This window comes from Coturnix japonica, chromosome 3 (assembly GCF_054131305.1).
Source record: "Coturnix japonica strain WE chromosome 3, WE-NBRP24, whole genome shotgun sequence".
NCBI classification, from domain to species: domain Eukaryota; kingdom Metazoa; phylum Chordata; class Aves; order Galliformes; family Phasianidae; genus Coturnix; species Coturnix japonica.
The window spans coordinates 58,119,484-58,142,666 of record NC_140665.1 but is presented as its reverse complement, the minus strand read 5'-3'; the positions used below and the strand labels follow the sequence as shown (position 1 = coordinate 58,142,666).

Genomic DNA, 23,183 nt, shown 5'->3' with positions numbered 1-23,183 from the left:
AACTTCTGCTGTTCAAAAGGAATCCTATATAATATTATTGTGTTGGTTGTTGTTGGGTTTTTTTGTTTGTTTGTTTGTTTGTTTATCTTTTCCTTTCTTCTTACCAATAGTGAAGAAATCAGAGGTATAATAAAACAATAATAATTCTATTACAACTGACAGAGTGAGTTTAAGAAACCTGATGCAGCTGACATCTGAACCCTGTCTGTCAGTGTTCTTGTTTAGCCAACAAGAATTTAATTCTTTCTGAATACCAACTAAATTTCACTCATTTTCTAGGGCAAATGTTTCTCAAATTATGAACCAAAGGGGAGTAATGAATAAGATTTTTTGAATGTGTGTGAAGAGGAAGACAGGAGAAATTAGGTATTAAAAGCCAAAAATTAGGCAGTTGCACGACAGTACAGAATTTGTTAAATACACTGTAAGACCAATTTAAAAATTGAAAGATCATTTCAGGGAAATTCTTAGCTGTGATCAGGACTTAATTTTTTATATCTCTGGAAAGAGCTGGGTTTGATTTTAAACATGGTAAATCATGAAGGAGAAGCACAGTCAATGATGCCAATAGAATGTGCCGTAATGTTTTGTGTAACACTGGGTAATTTCATGATGGATGCAGACTCTTGACTCTAGTTAAGGGAGTACATGGGGCTTGGTGGTTTTAAGGTTCCTTGCTGCCCACCAGAAAACTCAGAAACCTCTCTGTTCTTACCAAAGATCCCCATGTGTTCTGAGCCTATTTCACACACTTCCATCCCTGCTTGTCACTGCCATGTACTTGCTCTCTTCATGGTGTCAAGCAGATCCAGCAGACACAGAATGTTGCAGTGCACCTGTGAACCACTGCTGACACCCAGACTACTAGTCTGGCCATGTGTTAGTGATAACTGGGTTCTGATAAGTGCACTGTGATGTGGGAGCTTTCCCCAGTTTCACTTAGACAATCAAAATTCCCCTCTGGTGCAATATGGCAGGTGCTAAACACCTACACACCTGGCCTGCAGAGATGGGTCTCATGCCTACGGGATGATGTAGGAAATCATTTGAAAGAAATCTGAGCCCTTCTTCCAAGAAGAACTCTAGACATATATTTAGTGAGGTGGGATCACTATCAGACGTGGAACATGGTGAAAGAAAAGGAAAGAGCATCAGGGTTTGTATTTTGATGTCACAAGACAACATAGGTAGGGAAGAGTAATGTAATGAAAAATCCTCAACTCTTCTTTCTCCCTGTAGAATAACAGCACTTTCCTAGGGAAGTAGTGGAGTTACCATCTCAGAAAGTGCTCCAGAAATGTGTAGGTGTGGCACGGTAGGGATGACGACTAGTGGTTTTGGAGGACTTTTCCAACCTTAATTATTCCACAAAACTATCACACTTTTCTTAGAAGTCAAATTCTCTTTCCAGCTCAGCTAGAGAGGAAATTTGAAGTACATCTGAAAACACTGACTTTGAATATCAGTTAACAGATGATCATTGAAGTTGATTTCCCATAGCACACACAAGTTTCTAGACTAAAAAGTTCTCATAGACTTCAAAATTCCACAGTAATTTTCTCTGCTTTCTCCACTCAAAAATATGGAGCTAAAAATAGCACACAATTTATTAAGCAAGGATTTCTTTACCAGTGATATTAAGATCAAGAACATATTTGCTATAGAAGCACTGAAGATGACCAGCTGTACTCTCAATCTGTGCTCTCAGTCTGTTAATAGGAATAAACCTTCAGCTTTAGGCATTCTGGGGCACAGGTTGCAAAGTAATAAGATATGTGGAAGAAAATGAAATATGAAATTGGATAATGTATTTAATTTACTGTACTAATAGTCAGCAGTCTAGTTAAAATGTTGCCAAACAAGCATATTTAATATTTGCTATGATTTATCCTGGGGATAAATTAATTTTCAGACAACAGTTATATCTGGGGAGGGAAAGAATAAAGTAAAAGTAAGAAAACTACTGCTTCTTACCATTTTTAAGAAAGATACTTAGAATTATATCAGAAGAGACAAACCCATTTAATTTTTCTATAATAAGCCATGCCAGTATTTCCTCTTTTTCTTATCATAAGCAGATTGCTGCAATCACCATTCTTGCCAAGAGACAGACTCATTGGAATATTTTTCAAAAATGAACATAAATATTGGATGCATGCAGGTGGAATAAATTAATTATAAGCATATGGTTTTAATGTAATGATTTCTGCGGCATAGTGTTTTGACACCTAAGCATCCAGCTATATAATATACTGTGGCAACAAAGTTGTTTTGAGAAATTATCATGGACATAAATGTTTGTGGAGTCAGACTTAGTAAACTGATCCAGACAGAATACCCTGTGCCACACATACATTTTCAAGTCATTTTTAAACTATCCTGTAGCAATGATGTGGTTTACACTATTTATCTAGTTGTGCTAGCAGAACAGAACATACACAGAAGGCAGGGACTGGGAGCAACTGTGAGGAAAAAGCACTGCTTAGGTCAGCTCCACACAATTAACTGCTGTATGATATATCCTAATCTAGTCTGTATCAGCTGCATTTCAAGTCTGCAAGTCGTTTTGTGATAGAGACAATCTAAAACATTACTGGCTGGCACTGACCCTTGTCCAGTTCCCAGTCTCTACCAATGCAAGTTATCGCTCCTTTATTTGATAAATGTGTGAAGTTGATTAATGGAAAAGTTGGAACTATAGAGAAAGATAGATAGAGAACAGTCTTTAAAAAAAAAAAAAAAAAAAAAAAAAAAAAAAAAAAAAAATTTGGAAAAAGAACACAGATCAACATAGATCCATAAAGCAGCTTACAGTGAGAACTGCTAGAGGCAAGAAGAAGCAGGGAGAGTGGACAGGCCAGGGAGACAGCACTTTTCCAGGACTATCACAATAATTTAGATCAAACTGACAAACCAAACCAAAACCAACCAACAAAAGCAAAGAATAAATCCAATTAAACCAAACAGTGCCTTTTGTATAATCCAGCAGATGGTGCTATGATGCAATAAACTGGTCCAAAAATAAGTACAAGAAATAGGAGAATTGTGCTCCTTTACCTGGTGCTGGTGCTGCTGCCTTTTTGGTGGCTGGAGAAGCTGCAGGGGCTTTTGCTGGCTCTGAAAAACAAACCAACCAACCAAAAAACCAAAATATTAAGACAATTTCTACAAAGTGTTATATCATAAAAAAACAGAAAAGTAAGGAAAGGCTTCCAGTGAGGTACATACAGCCTGTAGTAATTTCTTCACTGAAGAGTCAGGCAAAGAGATTACCCAAAGAGAAGGGAACAGAGCTGCTTTCAAGTAACTCAAAGGCATCAACAGAATAGCCAGGAGTATTAAACTCTTGTCATAAGACACTGAATCCCTTCATTTATCTGGTTCTACTGAATCATTCCATATCCACTGGCTAAGCACAGAGAGGCAGCTACCTAAGTACCTGCAGTTGTCAGAGTAGCAGATACAGAGTGGCGCCTCCTAGGTTCCCACAGCTACTCAAAGTGCTATTCATTCCTCTAAACTGAATCTCTTCGGGATGGAAAAACAACAGCAACAATGACCAACATAAGGGAACAATTCCCTCATGTGGTTTGGTATCGCATTTGAAAGAGTAACTGCCTTGTTCTCATAATAGGGAAGCAGGATTACTTAGCTGGTGCTTTTTTTTTTTTTTTTTTTTATGTTCTCATGAAACATTTGCATTATCTTCTCTTTGTTGAGGTAGAACATTTTCTTGTGGAATTAAGGCCCAAGCAGGGAGCATAGCACATACATTCCCAAAGCAGACATGAAGAATCTTAACCCTGTGTAGAAGAACCTGACATGCCTTCTAGATTTTTTCAGTCTTTAGTGGTGTTTAGTTTATTCTTTTTATCCTCAAGAACTGATAAAACAGACTGTACAGAAACCAGGATAAAATAACAATTTTCTATTTTTCTAACTCCAGAAATTTATATCAACTAGAAGATCTTCTAACTTAAAATTTCTATATCGTGAGAGGAAATAATTAATCATTTCAATCACAATCTGAATTACAGTATGTCCAAAAAATGTTAAGTTAATCCTTCACCTCTGTCAAGAGTTATTACCAAGAAAAAGAATGTGGTTAAATCAGGAATGTAATTTTGAGTTATTCCCCTGCAGTCTTTTCAGAACTTCATAGAAGATGCATCAGATTGCCTTGTTTAACAAAATGAAAACAAAATATGGTCTTGCATGTGTGAGATTGTTTTGTTTCCACCCATTTAAAAGTCTGCAGCAGATAATTGCATCCTCACTTATTCATTACCATAGTGTTGCAACTACTTGGGGTGCTCACTCCTCCTTCAGAGAAATATGTAGAAAACCTTCAAGAATTCTCCTAAGGATTACTTTCCTGAGTACCTGTTCCTGCAGAAGAAACAGGAGATACAGGACACATGTTGCACAATTGCCTAGGTGGATGTCATACAGGACTCCTGCATCTATTCCTTCTGATCTCTCAGCAAGAACATACTGACCAGCAAGACGATTTTGGTTTTCATAACATCTGTGAAACAAATTAAGTTATATTTTTTGTGTTCTGTAATATTAATTAATATATTTCTTATTTAAATTTTCAGTAGTGTTGAAACAAATCTACCAAAACTTTGCAACTCTTTTTATTATTTGAAAGCATATGCTCTTTAGTTCATAGTTTATTTTAGTGCTAGGACTTTGCCTATTTATATGAAAAAAAATTCTGCTGAAAATGAGAATGGTAGGGGATTCTTCTGCCAAACAAACTGGAAACATTGTGTAAAGTATTATACATAGCGTCTTGAGTTAGTATATTCTTTAATCATGAACTTGTATGATCTTCCAAAGTCCCATAATTGCAGAGCAGAGATATGAGCAGATTAAATCTTGTCTGTGTATCAGTGTAACTATGTCATACTATTATAACTGTATTGAGGCGATGATGCTTACAGTTTTGGAGAAGAAAAAGTTCTAATGGTACCCTTGTTAACAGTACCATGTTCCCAGGACAGTTCTGTTCTTTCTGCAGAAGAGCCCAGCCCCTACCTCTCTTCTGCTATAGAATTTCTCTTTCTGTATTTCTGGTAACTAGATAGGCAGGCAGGACTGTGGTTTTGCATTTATGAAGACAAACATGATGATCCTTTGGCACTCCAGACTCTCAGTATTCTCAGCCCATTTACCAAATTTGCTGCCACTGAGAGCATGTTCAGCTGAGAACTCATTTGACTTTTCCTTCCCTGTGAAATCTTTGTTTTCAAAGACAGTGATAGAAGGTAGAGGAAGGCAGGAATGTCAGTCACAAAGAGAAATGTGGAAATAGAAGGAGCACATGAATGGATTTAGATAGCAGAAGGCAACTGAAAACTAAACATGCAATTTTTCACTTATAAATGACGTAGCCACTATATTAATTGTGATTTCTACAATTCAGTATCTATTATTGTGGATTTTTGAAATATGCTGTTTGATGCTGTATGGCATGTAAAAGAGATCATAACCTAATGCACAGGTAACATCTTACTTCTGAGTTCTTTGGCCACAGCAGCTTCTTTTTTATCTGTCAGAAGAAAACAAACAAACATATGCATTAGAACATACGCAGGTAAAAGTATACAGGTGAACAGAAAATTTCAGTGCATGCTTCAGTGCTGCAAAATGCATTTGAATGATACAGTGAATCTTTTATTTTCTGTTTCATGATGATGTTGTACTAATTTAAATTTAAGTGTAAATGTAACAATCCTGTGTGAAGGTGTATATTTTTTTCAGTTTCAGTATAGTAAGGTTCAATATATGGTTGAATTACTATGGCTTACATGTACAAATTGAGCCATGGTTGCACACCGCACACATATTCTCAGGTTTTAGAAATGCAAGGGAAGAATAGTGCTGAGTAATTAAAAACATTAGTCTTCCTACCACTGTTGACAACATGACACCTCGTTTGGAATGCTCTGCTGAGTACCTAGCCAAAACTAGTTGCCAAGTACTTCCCAAATGTCATAACAAACCAAAAATTTAAATCTAAAGAGAAATGAGAGAAAAAATATGAGATGCCTCTCCAGTCCGGTCTGGAAGATCCCTGCTAAGATAGGAAGAAGAGATGAATGTAATAGAAGTAGAGAGTACTTCTCCGGATGCTCATGAAGAAAATAATGTCCTCTTTAATAACTAACAGGGTGCCTAGAATATAAGCATGATAATGCTTCTGACCACAGCATATGAGTGATAAATCAGTTTTGCTTTTAAATACTAAAACAAGAAATACTTCAGGGCAGAAGCTGCCAAAACAAGTAGCTTTCAAAATCATGATTTGTATTATTGATCACAATATAAACTTATTTCAATTTCACAGCTCTCTAAATTGCTATGAAATAGCTGATGTGAGATAAAATAATGCAAGTGACTGCCAAGTATTTTAATAAAAACTTCAAAAATTCAAGGGAAAACACATTCCATTTTGGGCAATACGCTGCTATGAACTGAAATGTTTCTAGGTTAATCCTCAGCTTCCACTAACTCTCTATGAAAGAATGTTTTGCAGGCATTACTTCAAAGTATGATAATTACCACATTTAGATGAAATTAATCATGAAGCAGCTTTCAGACACGTTATCTGGCTAAGGAGCCAATTGAAGCCTTAAAAAAGTGCCTATAGGTTGCCAGATATGGAAATCTTAAAAGGTGTATATTGCAGTGATATGAATCATTTATCACAATAATCTTCTGTAGCTGGAGGATATAAAAAAAAAAATAAAATAAATTGGCAGCAGCATTTACAATAACAGGCAGGATCTAAATAAAGCCCTCAGGCTCATTCTTTCCTTTTTTCCATACAAGCCATTATTTATTAGGACAACATACTTTAATATATTCTCAAGACATAATTTATGTTAAAAGAATTAATGTGTTTTTTCCATTTTTTGAAATTCAAAATACATACTAAATTTTGTGTAAAAATCTGGCTAGCCATTCTATGAAGATCTTGATTTTTATATACATATACTTATATATATACATATATATATAATTTTTCTGCTCTCAAAAAAAAAAAAAAAAATATATATACGAGAGCAGAAAAATTATCAATAGCTGATTCCAATAACATTTGATAATAAAAAATACAAACGTTTTTATTCTTCTCTTCAAGCCAGGACGCCTAAACTTAGATTCTTAGTACCAAACTAACGCATGTAAGATTAAATGACTTACCGAAAATTGTCTAGAGAAGATTTAGTAGGACCTATAGGGATTGTCTGATGGCATGTAACATTTACATCTAGAGACATCACACTAGAATTAAATAAATGACCTAGATAAAAAGAACTGAACAATTGGTCAGTCTCATAGGAGGCATAACTTATCCTGACTTCTGAAGTCCCTAAATGTAGCTGTTTGCTGTAAGTCACATGTTGTAGATAACCAAGCAATTAAAAAGTAATAAATAGTTGAACAATTCATTATGTTAGGGTAATGAAAAATGGTGAGCTTTTTGCATTATTTGTTTTGGCTTTGCACACATCTTTGCTTCAACTTTTAAATTAAGAGGCAGTATGTGTGGTTGGGGAAGGAAGTTTATAATATGACAGTTTCTCATAGTAATTTTTTTTTTTCTTATAAGCAACTATGAAAGCAACAAAATCTCTCTGATATTTCTACTACCTGATTAGTGGTTCTGTTTTTCAGGTGAATTATGAAGAGGAATTTCTGGAAAAAGTTATTTCAAATATCACTTCTAGGCATCATATCATTATCCTGAACACATCTTTGCCAGTCAGCCTGGAACACATAATCTCCAGAGATTTAGGTTATTTTCCCTTTAAAGCTTCACATCTGGAATCTTGCAACTGAGAAGGTATATATGTATGTCATGAAAATGATGCCTAAACTTCTTGGAAGCAAACTAGCATCATTAAGACATATGTAATTTACGAAGGAAAATATGGTTGTTCTAGTAACCTTGAATAAAAATGCAGTCAAAGACGATGCAAACATTGGTACTGGTGTCTAAACTTCATGGTACACAAAAGTAAGAAATTCACTTCTACTGCAGTGTAAAGCAATAATTAACTTCTAATAGACTATGGGGACTCACTACAGGAGATGAGACTCCACAATCCAATGCTTCTTGCACAGTGGTGCCAAATCTCAAAATACTCTACTTTTCAGGGTCACTGTAGACCCATTCAATATCCATGTCTTCTTGAAAGGTCTGCATAGTTGATCCACTTACTCAGAGCTCCAAAAGTATTGGGTAACTCTGACAACTCTAGACAATGGCTTTTTTTGCAATAGGCTTTATGGAAACTGTCAGGTCACAGCCTGAACCAATGATTGAGCACATGGACAAGGGGAAAAGCCAGCCAGTGTTTGGAAAGTCTTACTCCTTAGAAAGGGGTATGTATTTCATTCTTTATTGAGGATTGTGACCTCTACCTTGCTTGGGTAATCCTAAAGCTGGTTTAAAGCAACTGCATCTGCTGTTGCTTATCTTTATATGGGCTAAACTCCATAGCTAACAAATTCATTTGTTAGCTGTGCAGAACTGTGAAGCACCCTTTTCTGTTTGTAGTTATTCTGTGGAATTATTTGAAGACAGTTATATCCTGGTCTTCATTCTCAAAATGAATATGGCTCTACAAGGTCTGCTTTTCTGACATGAATGAACAGTGTTTTATTTTACCTGCTCATGAAGAATGCTAAAGAATACTGAAAATCTTCTTATTTTTTATTTAAAAACACCAAATATTTAAACAAACATGATATAACTCTTTTCTTATCTGTACAGGATAAAGGGATCAATTTTCAATTCAAGCTAGGAATGAGCATATGGCAGCCAGCATAGATGTAGTGAAACAGTGAAACAGAAAAAGCAGTCTTTTTCCTCGTTTAGCACATAGCGATATCTTTTCCTCAGGCCTCAATCAGCATTCTTTTGAAGTAAACTATCAGTACTCAGTAGTTGCAAATGACATCTAAACTGCACATGAGGTGAGGGAAAAAAAACCATATCACTTTAAGAACATAAGAACATATCCCTTTAAGCTCACATAGCGCCTTTTCTGCCCTCGAGTCCCTAGGATGTTCATAATAAGCCATTAGACAAGGATGCCTCAGTGCTCTACAACAGTGTATGGCTGCTTGAGTTTAAACAAATCCTGAAAACACAGTATTTCAAACATTGTTCTGATATGATTTGTAGGTTCTAAGGTTCAAAAAATCTTTTGGAGATTTTTAGGAGTAGAGTTGCTATATAATGTCTATTGTACGATTGGGAATAGCAGTAGAAATTTAACAGCTCCATTCAACCTGTAATCTCTCTATATAAACATCAGTTCTGGAAACTAAATGGCTCTCAACTTTTACTCTCTGGAAAGGTTTCTCTGTGCTTTTTCTTTCCTGAAAACTTTCACTGATATATTTAATGTATAAAAAAGTCCTAAATTAAAGGTACTCCAGGTAAATTAATATTTCAAAGAAAATACATTGACAGCTTTGCTAATTTGCTGATTTGTTTAAAAATAGCTGCTAGAACCTTATCAAAGAATATGACAGTAATATCATATTTACAGACAGAAACTAATTTCAGCATCATTTAGAAGCCACAGTGTCTGAATTAAACAGCCGATAATGTCCTAATCAAACACCATGCAACTCAGCAGGTAAGATTCAGGATGCAAGAATTCTGAGGTTCATCTGAACAAAGCACCAAGACCCTGGGTAACTAATTGATACTTCTGAAAAACATGGTTCACTGAATCAAGAAATGAATGAGGAACTCTCATCCTACACCTCACCTGTCAGTGATCAGCTACCTAGTCTACCTTTTAGTTGATGATCACATAATAAAATGGATTTAATCAAACAACCCTTATTGGCTAACAGTCTACCCATACCTACAGAAGAATTTTATAATGAAAATGCCTCATACAATATGACCATGGCATCATTGGCTGACTCAAAGGTTTATAGTAAGTCTTACAGAAACTTGCTTGTTTTATACCATTTGTTTCGACTTCGGTATTCAATTAGTTTTGTAATTAAAAATAGGAGAAGAAAAAGAATAGAAAAATTAGTGTATAAATCTCAAGAACTGGGGGATATTTGTCTTGAAAAAATGGTATTTTCCAAAGTGCTGGATATCCACAGTAAAAAGCTTCTGGTCTTACTGAACAAAACACAACTGAGAGCACACATTAGAATTTTGGTTCTTGTTTCACAGATGCAATACATTAGCAGAGTTTTAAGACAGTGCACCTTCAAAATGTGACAGCTAGCACTCCCTTTGGAGTAAGGGTCAGAAGAAGAAATAATGTTAGCAGGTGGCATTTCATCATTGAGAATTTCCATCATGTGAATGATATACATAATTAAAATCTCTTAGAGACCAGTCTCAGTACAGCCTGCTCTCAAGCTAGCAGATGTACCAGAATTCAAAAACAACTTACTATGTAGAAAGATTTGCAGTTAATGTGATTTAAGAGAAAGATGTCCTAGATGGCTGAGTATCATGAAATTAAAAATGAACACACAGAACATAAAAGAAGCATTTTAAAGCCCTCAGATATATTGAGATTGACTATGGTCAAGAATTTCTTTTTCTTTCTTATTTACTGGAAGTTGTACAATGTTTTTTTGTTTCTGTTTTTGTTTTTTTTTTTTTTCCCATACAAAATACTATTAATTTCAAGTACAAATCCAACACTGAAAATTGTTTACTTCTGACCTTCCTCTTAATATTGTTAGCTCAGCTGATTTCTATTTTATGCATATTTGTTGACATTTTAACTCAAATTGTTTAGTGTTAACAAAATCACTATGATCTTAACATATTACAGTTTTGGGGTGTATTAATTTTTATTTTAATTTTTATCACTTCTGAAAAAAACAGATCCCTGATATTGTAACAATTTTTCAGATTGCCTGAACTTTCTGTTTTACAGTGTGTGTTTTATGATAACATCTTTCAAAATGTCATATAACAGAGAATTAAAACAGTATTGTTTGTTCTTTTCAGTGGGATCAATGACTACAAATGATCTATCTAAATTGCTCTTACTAGGATTCTTTTGTCAACATTCTTTTCTTAAATCCTAAAATTCGATATTGGCGTAAAATAACTGTTCAGAAATATCAAAACTTCACCCATGTGGAAGATTCTGTCTTTGTACTAGAACTTGGTTTTGTTCCCTGCTTTAATCACTGGGCAAGATATCAACATATGTTGTATGACAATTACTGAAAAAGATTATTCTTAACTTTTCAAAACATTTTTGGTAAGTGTGAGAAATTCTAGCATCTTTGTAGTCTCCTTGACTGCTTTGTAAATACAAAAAAAGAAGTATCTGAGTAATCATAGAATAGAATTATAGGATCATATTAAGAGTAGTAGTAGACCTAATAGGTACCACTTCTGCAGAGTTAATGTTCAGAAAATGTTACATGGGGAGATTGGTAAGTCTCAGGCTGCAGGTTTTGTGTTTAAACTTCTCCAGACAGGACAGCAAGAAAGGGAGAAGTGCAGAATGCAAAAAACATTACTGTTTCCAGGCAGAACTGAGAGGAAATGGAGCTACTTTCAGGTAAATTCAAGGTCTCTGAAGTCGCATGGGACTAGACTATAAGAATGATAATGGGGGGAGGAAAAAAAGCAGGATAAAAAAGGATTTGAAAATTTTAGGTTTATGAAAAAGCAGCTCATAAACATTCTTGGTGATAGTACTTTAAAATTCTGACAGATCATTAATATTTATTTCACAGATTGTTGTGGAAGGGGTCATTATAATTTTTAAAATTTGTGTATTCGGTATTTTAGAAAAATACTTATTTAACATAAAATAAATTGTTTTTAGGCACATTTTAATGAATCATCAAGTATTTCATCTCCCTTTCTCTATATGAGAAACATATTTCCTTGAGAAAAGAATGTTAAGATATTATCCATTTATTTTAAATAATGCCAACAGTTAAAACCTGGAATGTATCAGATAACCTAGAAGATAATTGATAAATTATTTATAAACAGAATTTTGGTTTTTTATTATTCCTGGCTTATTATCTAAACAAATCTAAACAGTAATTTAACAAATAAAAAAAGTTTATATAAGAATATAATTCAGAGTAGTTGGGATACCTGTATCCTTGTACTATCATGTGTGACAAAGGAGTCTTAATAATAAATTCACCTCAAAGAAATTTCTCAAGATTGTTTGAAAAAAAATTATTTCAATTACTCAAAAAAATGTAGAGAGACGCATAAGCAAACAAGTCATTCAGCTGCATACATAGTAAGAAACATTCTGCACTTTAGGAGCAGCCAACTTCCACTGTGCAAGTGACTCATGGTTCCACTAATTACTGATTTCTCCTTTCTACTTTATAATTGCTGGAATAGATTCTGTTTCCCCCACTGCAAAGCAGGTGCAGACATGTTCTATTGCCTTCTGAATTCATCAAAAATGATTTAAAAAAGCAAAACTATAGAGCACGATATGAAAGAAGTCATCCGTACACAGGAAGCTGTAAGTGCACTTAATTACACATGCTGCAGTCATTTAGAGAAAAAGTAATGATTTTTCTGTAGCATATGCAAGCAACAACATTAATTCCTAAAATTTCAAAATCAGGTCTTTTCCTGGAATAAACTGACATTTGAATTAGTGGAAATGTAACAGCTGAAAATTTTCTTCAAAATTTTTAGCTTTTCTAGAAAAAATGGGGCATATTCTCTCTCTGCACCTTTCTTAAGAAAGTTCTGCACCACTACTTTATTAACTATTCACAAGAGGGTATTTTTAGTCATAAATAGGCTGTGTTAAGTGTATATATGCCATGCATCGTTCTGATGCACCTTGTTAACACATTTAAATTTCTACCATTCTGCTGGATAAAGGACTGCTCAGATAGCATCTGTAGATGTAGGACCTAGATGTATTTTACTTCTAAACATGGATACAGTCAGCACCCTGAATCTGAGGAAACGTAAATCTTGAATAATGTAATGTCCATCCATTCATCTTTATAGGTGGCACACTATGCCGGTTACACTCTTGTAAGTGAAGCAAAATCTATGAGAAAGCAACCTCATGCAAAATCTACGGCAATCAATCTAAAAATCAATTCACTTATAACCCAAGCTATGTATGGCTCTTCCACTTAAGAGCATCTGCCTGGTCTATTATACAAATCATTCAATAATACTTCATCTGACTTAGTCTCTCAGAGTGACATATGGCAAAAGCACAAATTTGTCTCTACTTCCTGAAAAACAGGCGATGAGAACAAGCAAGGCCATTGTGAACATTTAATGTAAGGTTAAACAACCTTAACTAGGAGTAAAGCACAAAAGATGACATATTATAAATCATGGATATTGTTGGTCTATGAACTTTCCTAAGAGAAATGCATCCAAGGGATGGAATTACACTTCAGAAAATGTCATGGAAGAATTTATAAAAATATCTATTAATTAAAACCTAGTGAAAAAACTAGGTCTTAATTTCAGGGTCAAAGGAATACAATTTTTCATTTAAAAATTGAAGTGAAAGAAAAGAAAAAAAAAATCAACCTTATCCAAACATCAAAATTTCCACCAACTTTATTTAGATGTTCATGAAGTCTTCAATTTTTGCTTTGAACTTTAACAGAAAATTGATAGTGGTATGTAGGTATGTCATCACCACCTGATAATGTGTCTGTGCAATGATGTTTCACATATAACAGTAATCTTAAACATCAGGCCTGCTGACTCAGATGTGCACCTTATTTTAAGGAAACAGATCTGTTTCCCTACATTTAAAAGATTAACTTTTTGTTGTTTGAGGCATAGGCATATTCTAATCCTGTTATCTCTGAATATGACTGGAAAAATAAGAATTACATTAATCTCCAGAGCAACATAAACAGAGTTGATGCAATAAATTAGATTCTTTAATTAAAGCTATGCCCCCCTTGCACAACACAGGTACTTGTTTGAAAATCCATGGGCAAAATGATTGTTTGGTTACCTCTGTGGTATTTAGATTGAATAAGTATCACCCTCAAATTTGATATTTATTCTATTATCTAGATTTTTAATATTGTCTTTCTCCAAAACCTACTTTACAATGACACTGAAAATAAGATAGCTGTCAGATGCTAAAATGATGTCTCCGCTTTACTCTAAGAATGTTAACTCATCTTGTTAACTCATCAAAAACTGAGTTTGTAGTTTAAATCCAAGCTTCCTCCCCTCTGTCTTTACTGAAGGTCTCACATTTCTAATTCTTTGCCAGCAAGATATTACCACCACTTTCCTTTATCCCTCTTCTGTTGTAGTCAAAGATGGAAAAGAACAAACAGTATTCAGCATAGCTTTGAAAGCACTTAACTAATGGGTGTTAGTAAAAGCTGAACAACTGAAAGGTGCTTAAAATTTATTCATCTGCTGCTAATATTTCTTGGGCAGAACAGCTCATTTAGAATCACAGAATGGAAAAGAATAATTTGAGTTGGAAGGGACCCTTAAAGGTAACCTAGTCCAACTCCCATGCAGTGAACAGGGCCATCTATAGCTAGATCATGCTGCTCAGAATCCTGCCCAGCCTGACCTTGAGGATGTCTGGGGATGAGGCATTCACCGCCTCTCTGGGGAACTGCCCTAGTCTCACCATTCAGTGTCTCACCACTCAAAAAATTTCTACCCTATATCTAGTCTAAATCTCCAGTCTTAATTTGAAGTCATTCATCCACAGTCAATTGCAATGGAAAATCAGTTATATGTACAGCCACCTCCTGTAAGGTGAAGGAGAAACAAGGGAAAGGTAAAACAAAAACTTGTTTCTAACTCTTTGTCTCTGTATTTCACTTCACTTACAGCTCTTGTATACTTGACTTAAAGGATGTAAGTAAGTAGTCTTAGAATAAACAACATAAGTATTACTATTCTCACCCTTTCAGTAGGTAATAACATATAATATTTTCAGAACCACCACAGTGACCTTGCCTCCTCTGTACTTTTTTCAGAAGTGGTGGAGGTTTTTAGGAGCTCAGTTCTCACAGAAAATCAATGGGAGTTATGTGCCTGGCCTACTTTGATGTGTTTGTAAATCCCTCTATGGGCCACACTGCATCTTTAGGCAGCTAAAGATCTTTGCAATCATGTTGTCAGTCATTGCTGAAGATGGAGCTTAGGATTCAGAGTCCACTGAGGGCTTTGAGACTCAGGTTAGGATATACAGGACGTCTCTTGAACTACCTTTTGTCTTTTTTCAGGAACAGACTCCCTTAGCATCTAGTCATACAGAGACCATGGTAATTGCTTTTCTGCTTTGTTTGTGCTGCCCCTCACTATGCTCTTGCTTTTATTCTTCTGTCTTGAGAACTATGTGCTTTATCTTTCAAAATAAAGTAGAAGGGAATTCCCATTCTTCCAGGGAACCTGCAAGATGTGTCTCCAACTGCATTTCTTCACTTACTCTCCACTGGATTGTCTGTTGGCTTGTCATGTGTATCTCTGAGACTGTACATGTATAATGCTCAGGGTTAGAGTAAGAAGACATCACATTATCTAATCTGACATTTTGTTGCCGAGACTCCTGTATTTCAGGTAGTTACTTTTTCAGTGGATGCCTATCTTCTACTAGGTAAACAATCCTCTTCTACACAATTCTCTTCTGTGGAAATCAGGGAAAGCAAAGCTGTGCTAGTTTATTAATGATAGTGTAGAGAACATGTACCTCATTTCAGTCTGGAGTCATTCAGCTTCAGCAGCTTCAGCTTCCAGTTATTCATCCTTTATTTAATTTTTTCTGCTAGTCTAAAGGAGCTGCTGCAGGAGGAATCTCTTTTCTCTGAGAGTTTTTAGTACACACAGTAAGTCATCTCTTTTTAAATATAAAAATACCTCTCTCTACGATGAATATCCTTAATTTATAAATCACTTTAGTGATATTTTTCTATTTTCTGTCCAGTTTAGACATCAGATTTACATGCATCTTCCAGTCTCTCTAGTGCCTTCCACACAGGTGATATGTGGCCATGGCCATTGTTCCCTGTTGCAAGGTTCACAGTCGAATACTGAAAATTCACAGTTGTAGCAAAAAAAAAAAAAAAAGAAAAGAAAAAAGAAAAAAGAAAAAAGAAAAGAGAAAAAACCAAAACAAGCAAGCAAACAAACAAACAAACAAAACAAAACAAAACAAAACCCCACAACCTCAGCTTGCCATTTACCTTGTTAGTTTTAAAGATATTCTGCAGATGTAAATGTAAATGGTAATATAATGCAGGAGACATTAAGGAATTGAGCCCTGAGGTTAGAGACACTATATTTGGGTGACATAAGAGAATATAACTCTGAGTAATGGGATAAAATTAAGCAAGTGAAAATTTAGGCAGACTAGAATGAAACACTTCTTAACTGTGAGAGATCTATTAGGTTGTAGAATAATCTGTGAGAACCGATGGAGGTCTGGCTACAAACCGAACTGGATAAAGCGCTTGAAGATATTCTGCAAGAAATTATTCTGCATTGCCAAGAGGAAGGATTAGATGACCCCACAGGTCATTTCCATCTCTACTTTCTGTAATTCTGTTGTACAGAGCCCCACAAATAGGAAATTGTTAGCAAAATCATGAGATGCCAATACAGCCTGTCAGGGGAAGAAGAGTGAATAACATCACCAGCATTACTGTGTGTTAGAAAATGCAACCAGAGCTGAAGGCTGCATGCTTAGTTTGTGTCTGAAAAGAGGGATCTCTACAATGCAAAAATGTCAGGAAACAGCAGGTGAGCTATGAATAGGAACCAGAAGAGGAGGAGGAAAGAATCAGGATGGGCTTGAGAAGCATAATCGTGTCATGAACAAATTAGTCAGGAATGAATCAGCAAGTTGTGCAAGGGCTGAAACCTGAAGCTCCAGTGAACCAGCTGGGAAAAGTAGAGATTTTTGTAGGCTCTGGTGTATAAGCATTGATTCATATAATAGTAATACCATATTGAAAGGCTAAGACTATAGCCAGTGTCTTTGCTGGTCTTTGTACAAACACACAGCAAGGCAAGCTGTGCCCCACACAGAAACCTATATATAGATGTGAGCTAAGAGTGAAAGCTGTCAGGAAAGCTTCAGTAATAACCTAAGGAAAGATCACATGCAGTTCTAAGGTCCGTGTGTGTGATTTAAAATGATTTGTTCCTAATTGATTTGATTTCAAATCAAATCCTTGATTTGAACTTTATCTCACTGTTCTCCCTTAATTTTTGCCATTACAGATTCATTTTATCAGCATGAGGAATCACTAGACAACTTGTGTATTATTTCTGTTACTTAATTTTTGCATTTATATTCTCCCAATCTTTTCAAACCTAGCTGCAAATGAGTATGAATTACCGATACCCGTACTAGGTCTAGATGAAATGGAGTTAATTTTCTTCACAGTAGCCCCCCATGTTGGTATGCCTTAGAGTTGTGGCTACAACAGTCTTAGTAGCAGACCAATGTATTTGCTATTATTGAGCAGTGGTTGCAAAGCATCAAGACTTTCTCTGCTGCAATGCTTACCGTTTTTTTTTCCCCCTTTCTGCCTTCCTGCATCAAGTTATGAAAAATCTGGGAAGGACACAGCCTGACTCAAGTTAAGTCAATATTCCACACCATATGAAAACATGCTCAGGCAAGAAAGCTTGAGGTAGAGGAATAAAAGATAGAAAACTCCTCTTACAGTATGCTCATTGCTCAAAGTCTGGCTGGGCAGGGGTCAGCTCACTGGAAGGTGTTGTATGGCTGCCTCAAAATCTTTAGTTTTATTTTTCTTTAACTTATTAAGAAGTTCCTATCTTGACCTATGCGTCTTCTCAGTTATATTTTCCTGTTGTCTCCCCTGTCTCATTGTGGGGTGGAGAAGTGGGCAAGTGAGAATCTGGGTGCTTAGGTACCAGCTAGAGTCAGCCTGTCACTGTGTTCTTTTTCATTAAAAAAAAAAAAAAAAAATAATAATAATAAAAAAAACATTTATAATGAATCACACAAAATTCTTCTCTCTACGTGTTACAACAACTGCTGTAAAAATAGATCTGGACAGTACCTAGAAATGTACCTCAGTTTTTCACCACTCCAGTTTTTCCCTTTTTCTCATACTTTCCCAGTTAGACTTGTTTTATTTTCTGTTCATGACCAATCACTTCCAAAATAGCTTGGGTTATCTTGCTCTGACTTCACACCTCGAATCTGCCTTTGGAAGCAGCCAAAACTGAGACAGCTGCTACATCCCACATACCCTTGCAGATCTAAAACTGGGGTTCTGAAAGCACAACCCCAGCCCACCCCTCCGTCTCCTGGCATCTATCATGTGACATCTTTCTCATTAGGCAACATGAAATGCATGGCAGTGTCCATGCTGGGGAGAGCATGCTGAAAGCTGTCAGCACTTAAGCTAAACATGCTTCTAGGAGTGAGCAGGGCAGAGTGGGGAGTTTCCAACCCTGCTCTTGAGACACAACAAAGATGTATTCCTACGGATCTGTGTAAGCACAGCAAGAAATCAGCATCTGATTCCCAGACAAAAGCATTCAATCCACTGCAGATGGATTCACTCAGAGCACTTCAGGTATTGTGCTGTGCATCCAATCCTCTAAATGACTGGGTATGTGAAGTACAAAATTGTGATAAGGAATATTTTAATTGGTCTGGAACTAATGGTCCTCTAAAATATTACTTCTGAGAATGGTGTAAAACCTGAATGACACTGTAAGGCCTTTCCAGATATTACAGATATAAGATAAAGAGCTTGATGGAATAAATAAGAGGTACATCATTTTATCAACGAGTTTTTAATATATCCACATTTGAAATCAAGCAATAAAAACCATGCAGACAGAATAAAATAAAAAGAGAATTGTCCACCAGATGTCGCTAGCTCTTTTCTTATAATAGAACTATTTATATCAAATCTGAAAGGGTAAAGTTTAACAAAGAAAGTTACAAAATTAAATGCCTTTCCTATTTCTTATTTCTTGCTGCTAAGACTGGTGTTTAAGACAAAACGAACACAGCTGATGACAATACAACTGCAGTCAACCCATGCAAAAAATCCTTGAGAGCCGAGTTCGTATTTTTTCACGGCTGATTATCTCCACTCTGCTCTGCCTACTTTGTACTGCAACAGTGACTGTACATAGACTTTGCTCTCAGTTACATGATCTCACTGAATGACAGAATAACAGGAGTGACCTAGCTATCCTGGCTCTTTGGCAGTTACAAGGAATTGTTTTCAATTTTTACATCTGAGATTGACTTCTAGTTTATTTTCTCATAATAGCAGAGTGATTTTTCATGACTGTTATAGTGACTCTGTATCTTGGTGTCTGTATCTTTAGCTCCATTGCAACTTTTTCTGTTCAGGAGGCAAAGGTTTACTTAGGTTGTAAATGAGACATCACCAATTCCCTCCTCTCTTAACACTGTGAAACATATCATGCCGTATCATACCTCACAGATGTGTCTACAACACTGGATGTGGAAGTGCTGCAACGAAGCTCCCTTTTTTAGATAGAGATTGCAGTGGTACTTTGTAGGGCTAAGATGAAAGCCCTTGGTCTACTGGAATTGTACAAGCACTGAGAGTGGGTGAGTAGAACTGCACAACACAACCCTAACTCATCTTTGCCAAGGATAACTCATCAGGGTGGTTGATACCTGGAAATAAAAAAGGTGTCTGGAAATTTGGAGCATTTAATCCAGCTACCGCTGATTTGGTGCTCAGAAGGTATGTATTACAGACTCAGTGAAAATCTGGCCTGAGTGACATAATTAGACCTGAATTTATGTTTGTAGAAAGTGGAGGAAAAGGCACTAACTACCTTTGCAAAGGAGTTACAGGATTTATAATGGGAAAATGCTGCTCAGAATCTAGGTATTTTTACAACCATTATTACCTGAAATTATGAAGCAGTAACTGGAATGTAAGATCATCAATGACAGCTGAGCAGAGCTTTAGTTAGGAAATGGTGTAAAGATCCAGGGTGACATTTTCTGTGTTTTATCTGCTTCCTTATTACCTATGCTATTTCTCATGAGAACGAAACAAAATGGGAAAGAAAGAATCAAAGGCAAATGCTGCTCAGGAACTTCATGAATTTTCAGAAGCAGCAGCAAAGCTCTGGACTACTGGGTCCATTAGAAGACAATCTTCAAGCAAACTGTGAGTATCTGAAGAACACCAAACTTCACATAATGTTTCCATTAAAAAAATAAAGTCTGATCTAATCTCACTAGCAGAATTACATTTTACAAGTTCACATAGTAAGCAGAATACAAGAATGAAAGAGGGAAACACCTCTTTCTTTTACTTCATTTCTTGTTTGTTATTTATGAACCAGGATACTTTGAGCAACTATTCCCACCTTCATAATGATACTCAGTCACATTTCAGGGTTTCACTGAAAGTTAGAGGCCATGTTTACTTCCGCTTCAGGCTAGTGGTTCTTCTAAAAGCCCCAGTTTTTCCAGGAGTCTGGGCACCAAAGTTTTGGAAGAGAGGATCCTATTTCTTTCAGACTGGAGGCTGAATCCCACTGATCTGAAGCATACTTCCCACTGTGGAGAGCCAGGCAAAAGTATCTCTCTGCTCAGGCTCAACATGTCCCATCACAGGGATTTGGAGATGTAGCTTCATCCTTATCCTGAATAGCTCTGGATATAATTTCTTAAATGTTTTAAAGTGTGACTGCAGACCCTTGTGCCTGACAATTATGTTTGTTTAAGCAAGACCTCTGAGTTTGTAACAATGGAATTATCTATTTTTCAGGACAATTAACACAATGTTTTTGTACTAGATGAAGGTCAGAGGATTAATGTGGTTTTATCTACAGTGCATTTTTAAAAGCTAATTAAGAATCATTCAGTTCATTTTGTACTAAAGACTGAGAACATTTCACATTAGATGACTCTTGCTTGTCTACAGCAACAGAAGAGGAGGAAAGAGAGAAATGGAGAGAGGCACTCAGAAGGAGTGAACTGGTATGCAAATAAACAAATACATTACACAGATGCAGCTAATGAAGTGAAAGAAAAAAACTCTAGTAAATTGTTTCCTGGACAAAAGGGCTAATCTAAAGCATTAATCAGCAAAAATATTCAGCATTTGCTGGGAAATTATGAAGCATTTATTGTAAGAGGAAGAGAAGATGGAGAGGAAGAGAGGGGATCGCTGCTCTGAGAGCATTATTTTAGAGAGGTTTGCATCACCCACTGCTTATGAAGAATCCCCACCTCTCCCTTGTGTTTGCATCCAACAGAGTAGTCTGTGCATAACACCAAGGAGATCACTTGACTAATGGGTCAGAAGTGAGGCTTCCAAGAGGCTGTGCATGGAGGTGAGGAGCATGAGAGCGAGTATGCATCAAGAGGGCAGCTCCTGGTAGCAGCACTGGTTTCTGACACAGGGATAGAAACTCCTCAGCTCTGTGTACTTCAGTGTTTGGGGAGACCAAAATGAGACAGAAACCAGAGACATTCAGAGGTAACATAGTGGTTTGAAAACCATGGGAAGTTTATTAGGGCCAGAAAAATGGTCCAAGGGATGGAGCATCTCTCCTACAAGGACACACTGAGGGATCTGGAGCTGTTCAGACTGGAGAAGAGAAGGCTGCAAGATGACCTGACAGCATGTTTTCAGTATCTAAAGTGTGTGTGTGGAAGGGGTTAAAATGAAGGGGACAGACTCTTTTGCAGAATCTTTTCTGATAGGACAAGGTGAAATGATTTCAAACTGAAAGGGGGGAAATTTAGACTGGCTATAAGGAAGAATTTTTTTACAATAGGGGGTGGTGAGGCACTGGAACAGGTTTCTCAGTGAGGTGGTGGATGCCCCATCCCTGGAGACTGTCAAGCTCAGTCTGGACAGGGTTCTGAGCAACCTGATCTAGCTGTGGATGTCCCTGTTCATTGAAGGGGAGTTGTACCACATGCCCTGTAAGAGACCTTTCCAACTAAGGATCCTGTGATATTAATGCAGTGGTCACTGTATAGCCTTTTAATGGGAAAAGTTAAGAATATGGGGAGCCATTTCTGCTCTCTTGTTTCTGAATATATATCTATGCTGCTGATTAAGCACTCTAAGGCTCTTTCTCTGTGTCTGCCCAAAGCACATAAATTCTATCAGACACGGAGGCATCTCCTTTCAAAACTGGGCTATGCACCACTATTCTGTTGATCAAATGTAGCAATTATTTCAGGCTTAAAACCTTTTAGGGATAACAATAGGTACTGCCAATCAAAGCTAGAAAATACACACGGATTCAAAGAGCAAACTGAATGAGGAATTACAGCAACATGTGTAGCAAGAATATATTATGGCTTACCATCCTCTTACACAAAGGCTAGCAACCTACAGAGCTTATAAAAAGGAGAGAAATGTGCGGAAGTCTCGGTTTGTCTAATCTGTGTCTTTTTAGCATTGGTAGGATGACTCATTGGATTTAGCAACAGCTTGTGAAGATGAACATATTAATAACTTTGTGCTGCAGCTCTGTTATAAAATGTAATATTTTAAAATTCTGTATTCTCAAATGAAATGTGAACTTGGAACTAGGATACAGTTAGGGGAGACATTTGAATTGTCACCTTATTTTTTTTTTAAATCTGTGTTTATACATTTAAATATGTAATTTGTGAAAGGCTATTCACTTTTGTTACTATCCCTCCCTCAGTGTGCCTCTTCCTACCATAGCAGATTGAATTGTACTTAAATATGGGGCTGCCAGTAGAGTACTTCATAATATCCAATGTTGTTCTCTGTATTTTTATTTTGTATGAAACATAAATTAACATTTTTCTTCTCATCCGTATATATACTTGAACAGGAAAGCATAGGTAGATCATACATGACAAAATGGCAAATAGGTGCGCACTCAGATTTGCGCATGTAATCTATAGCATTAACGAACAATGGGATATGTGTCATTTTGCCTTTTTATAAAGTTCAACAGATCTGAATAATTAGATAATGAAGCACAAGGCTTACTTTGAGAATGTAGCAACAACAGTTTTAAATCTTTCAGTCTTAATTTCAGCCTTTTTCCAGAATTACTCTAGTCTACAGAAAAACTTGTTTGTGTTCTGTTTGACCTGCTGAAGATTATGTAGAATATATTTGGCAAAGTAGCAAGAAGAACCAGTGTCTTTAGGTATTAAAAAGATGACCTAAAC

General features: G+C 36.2%; 1 protein-coding gene across 1 annotated transcript in view; it reads right to left on the bottom strand.

Annotated features, from left to right (window-relative positions):
- The window catches only part of TRDN (triadin), a 199,312-nt gene that overhangs the window by 70,158 nt on the left and 105,971 nt on the right, over window positions 1–23,183 (bottom strand). Inside the window, 2 exon segments of the mRNA XM_085541752.1 lie at window positions 3,058–3,117; window positions 5,522–5,557. Coding sequence (XP_085397878.1) covers window positions 3,058–3,117; window positions 5,522–5,557 — 96 coding nt within the window.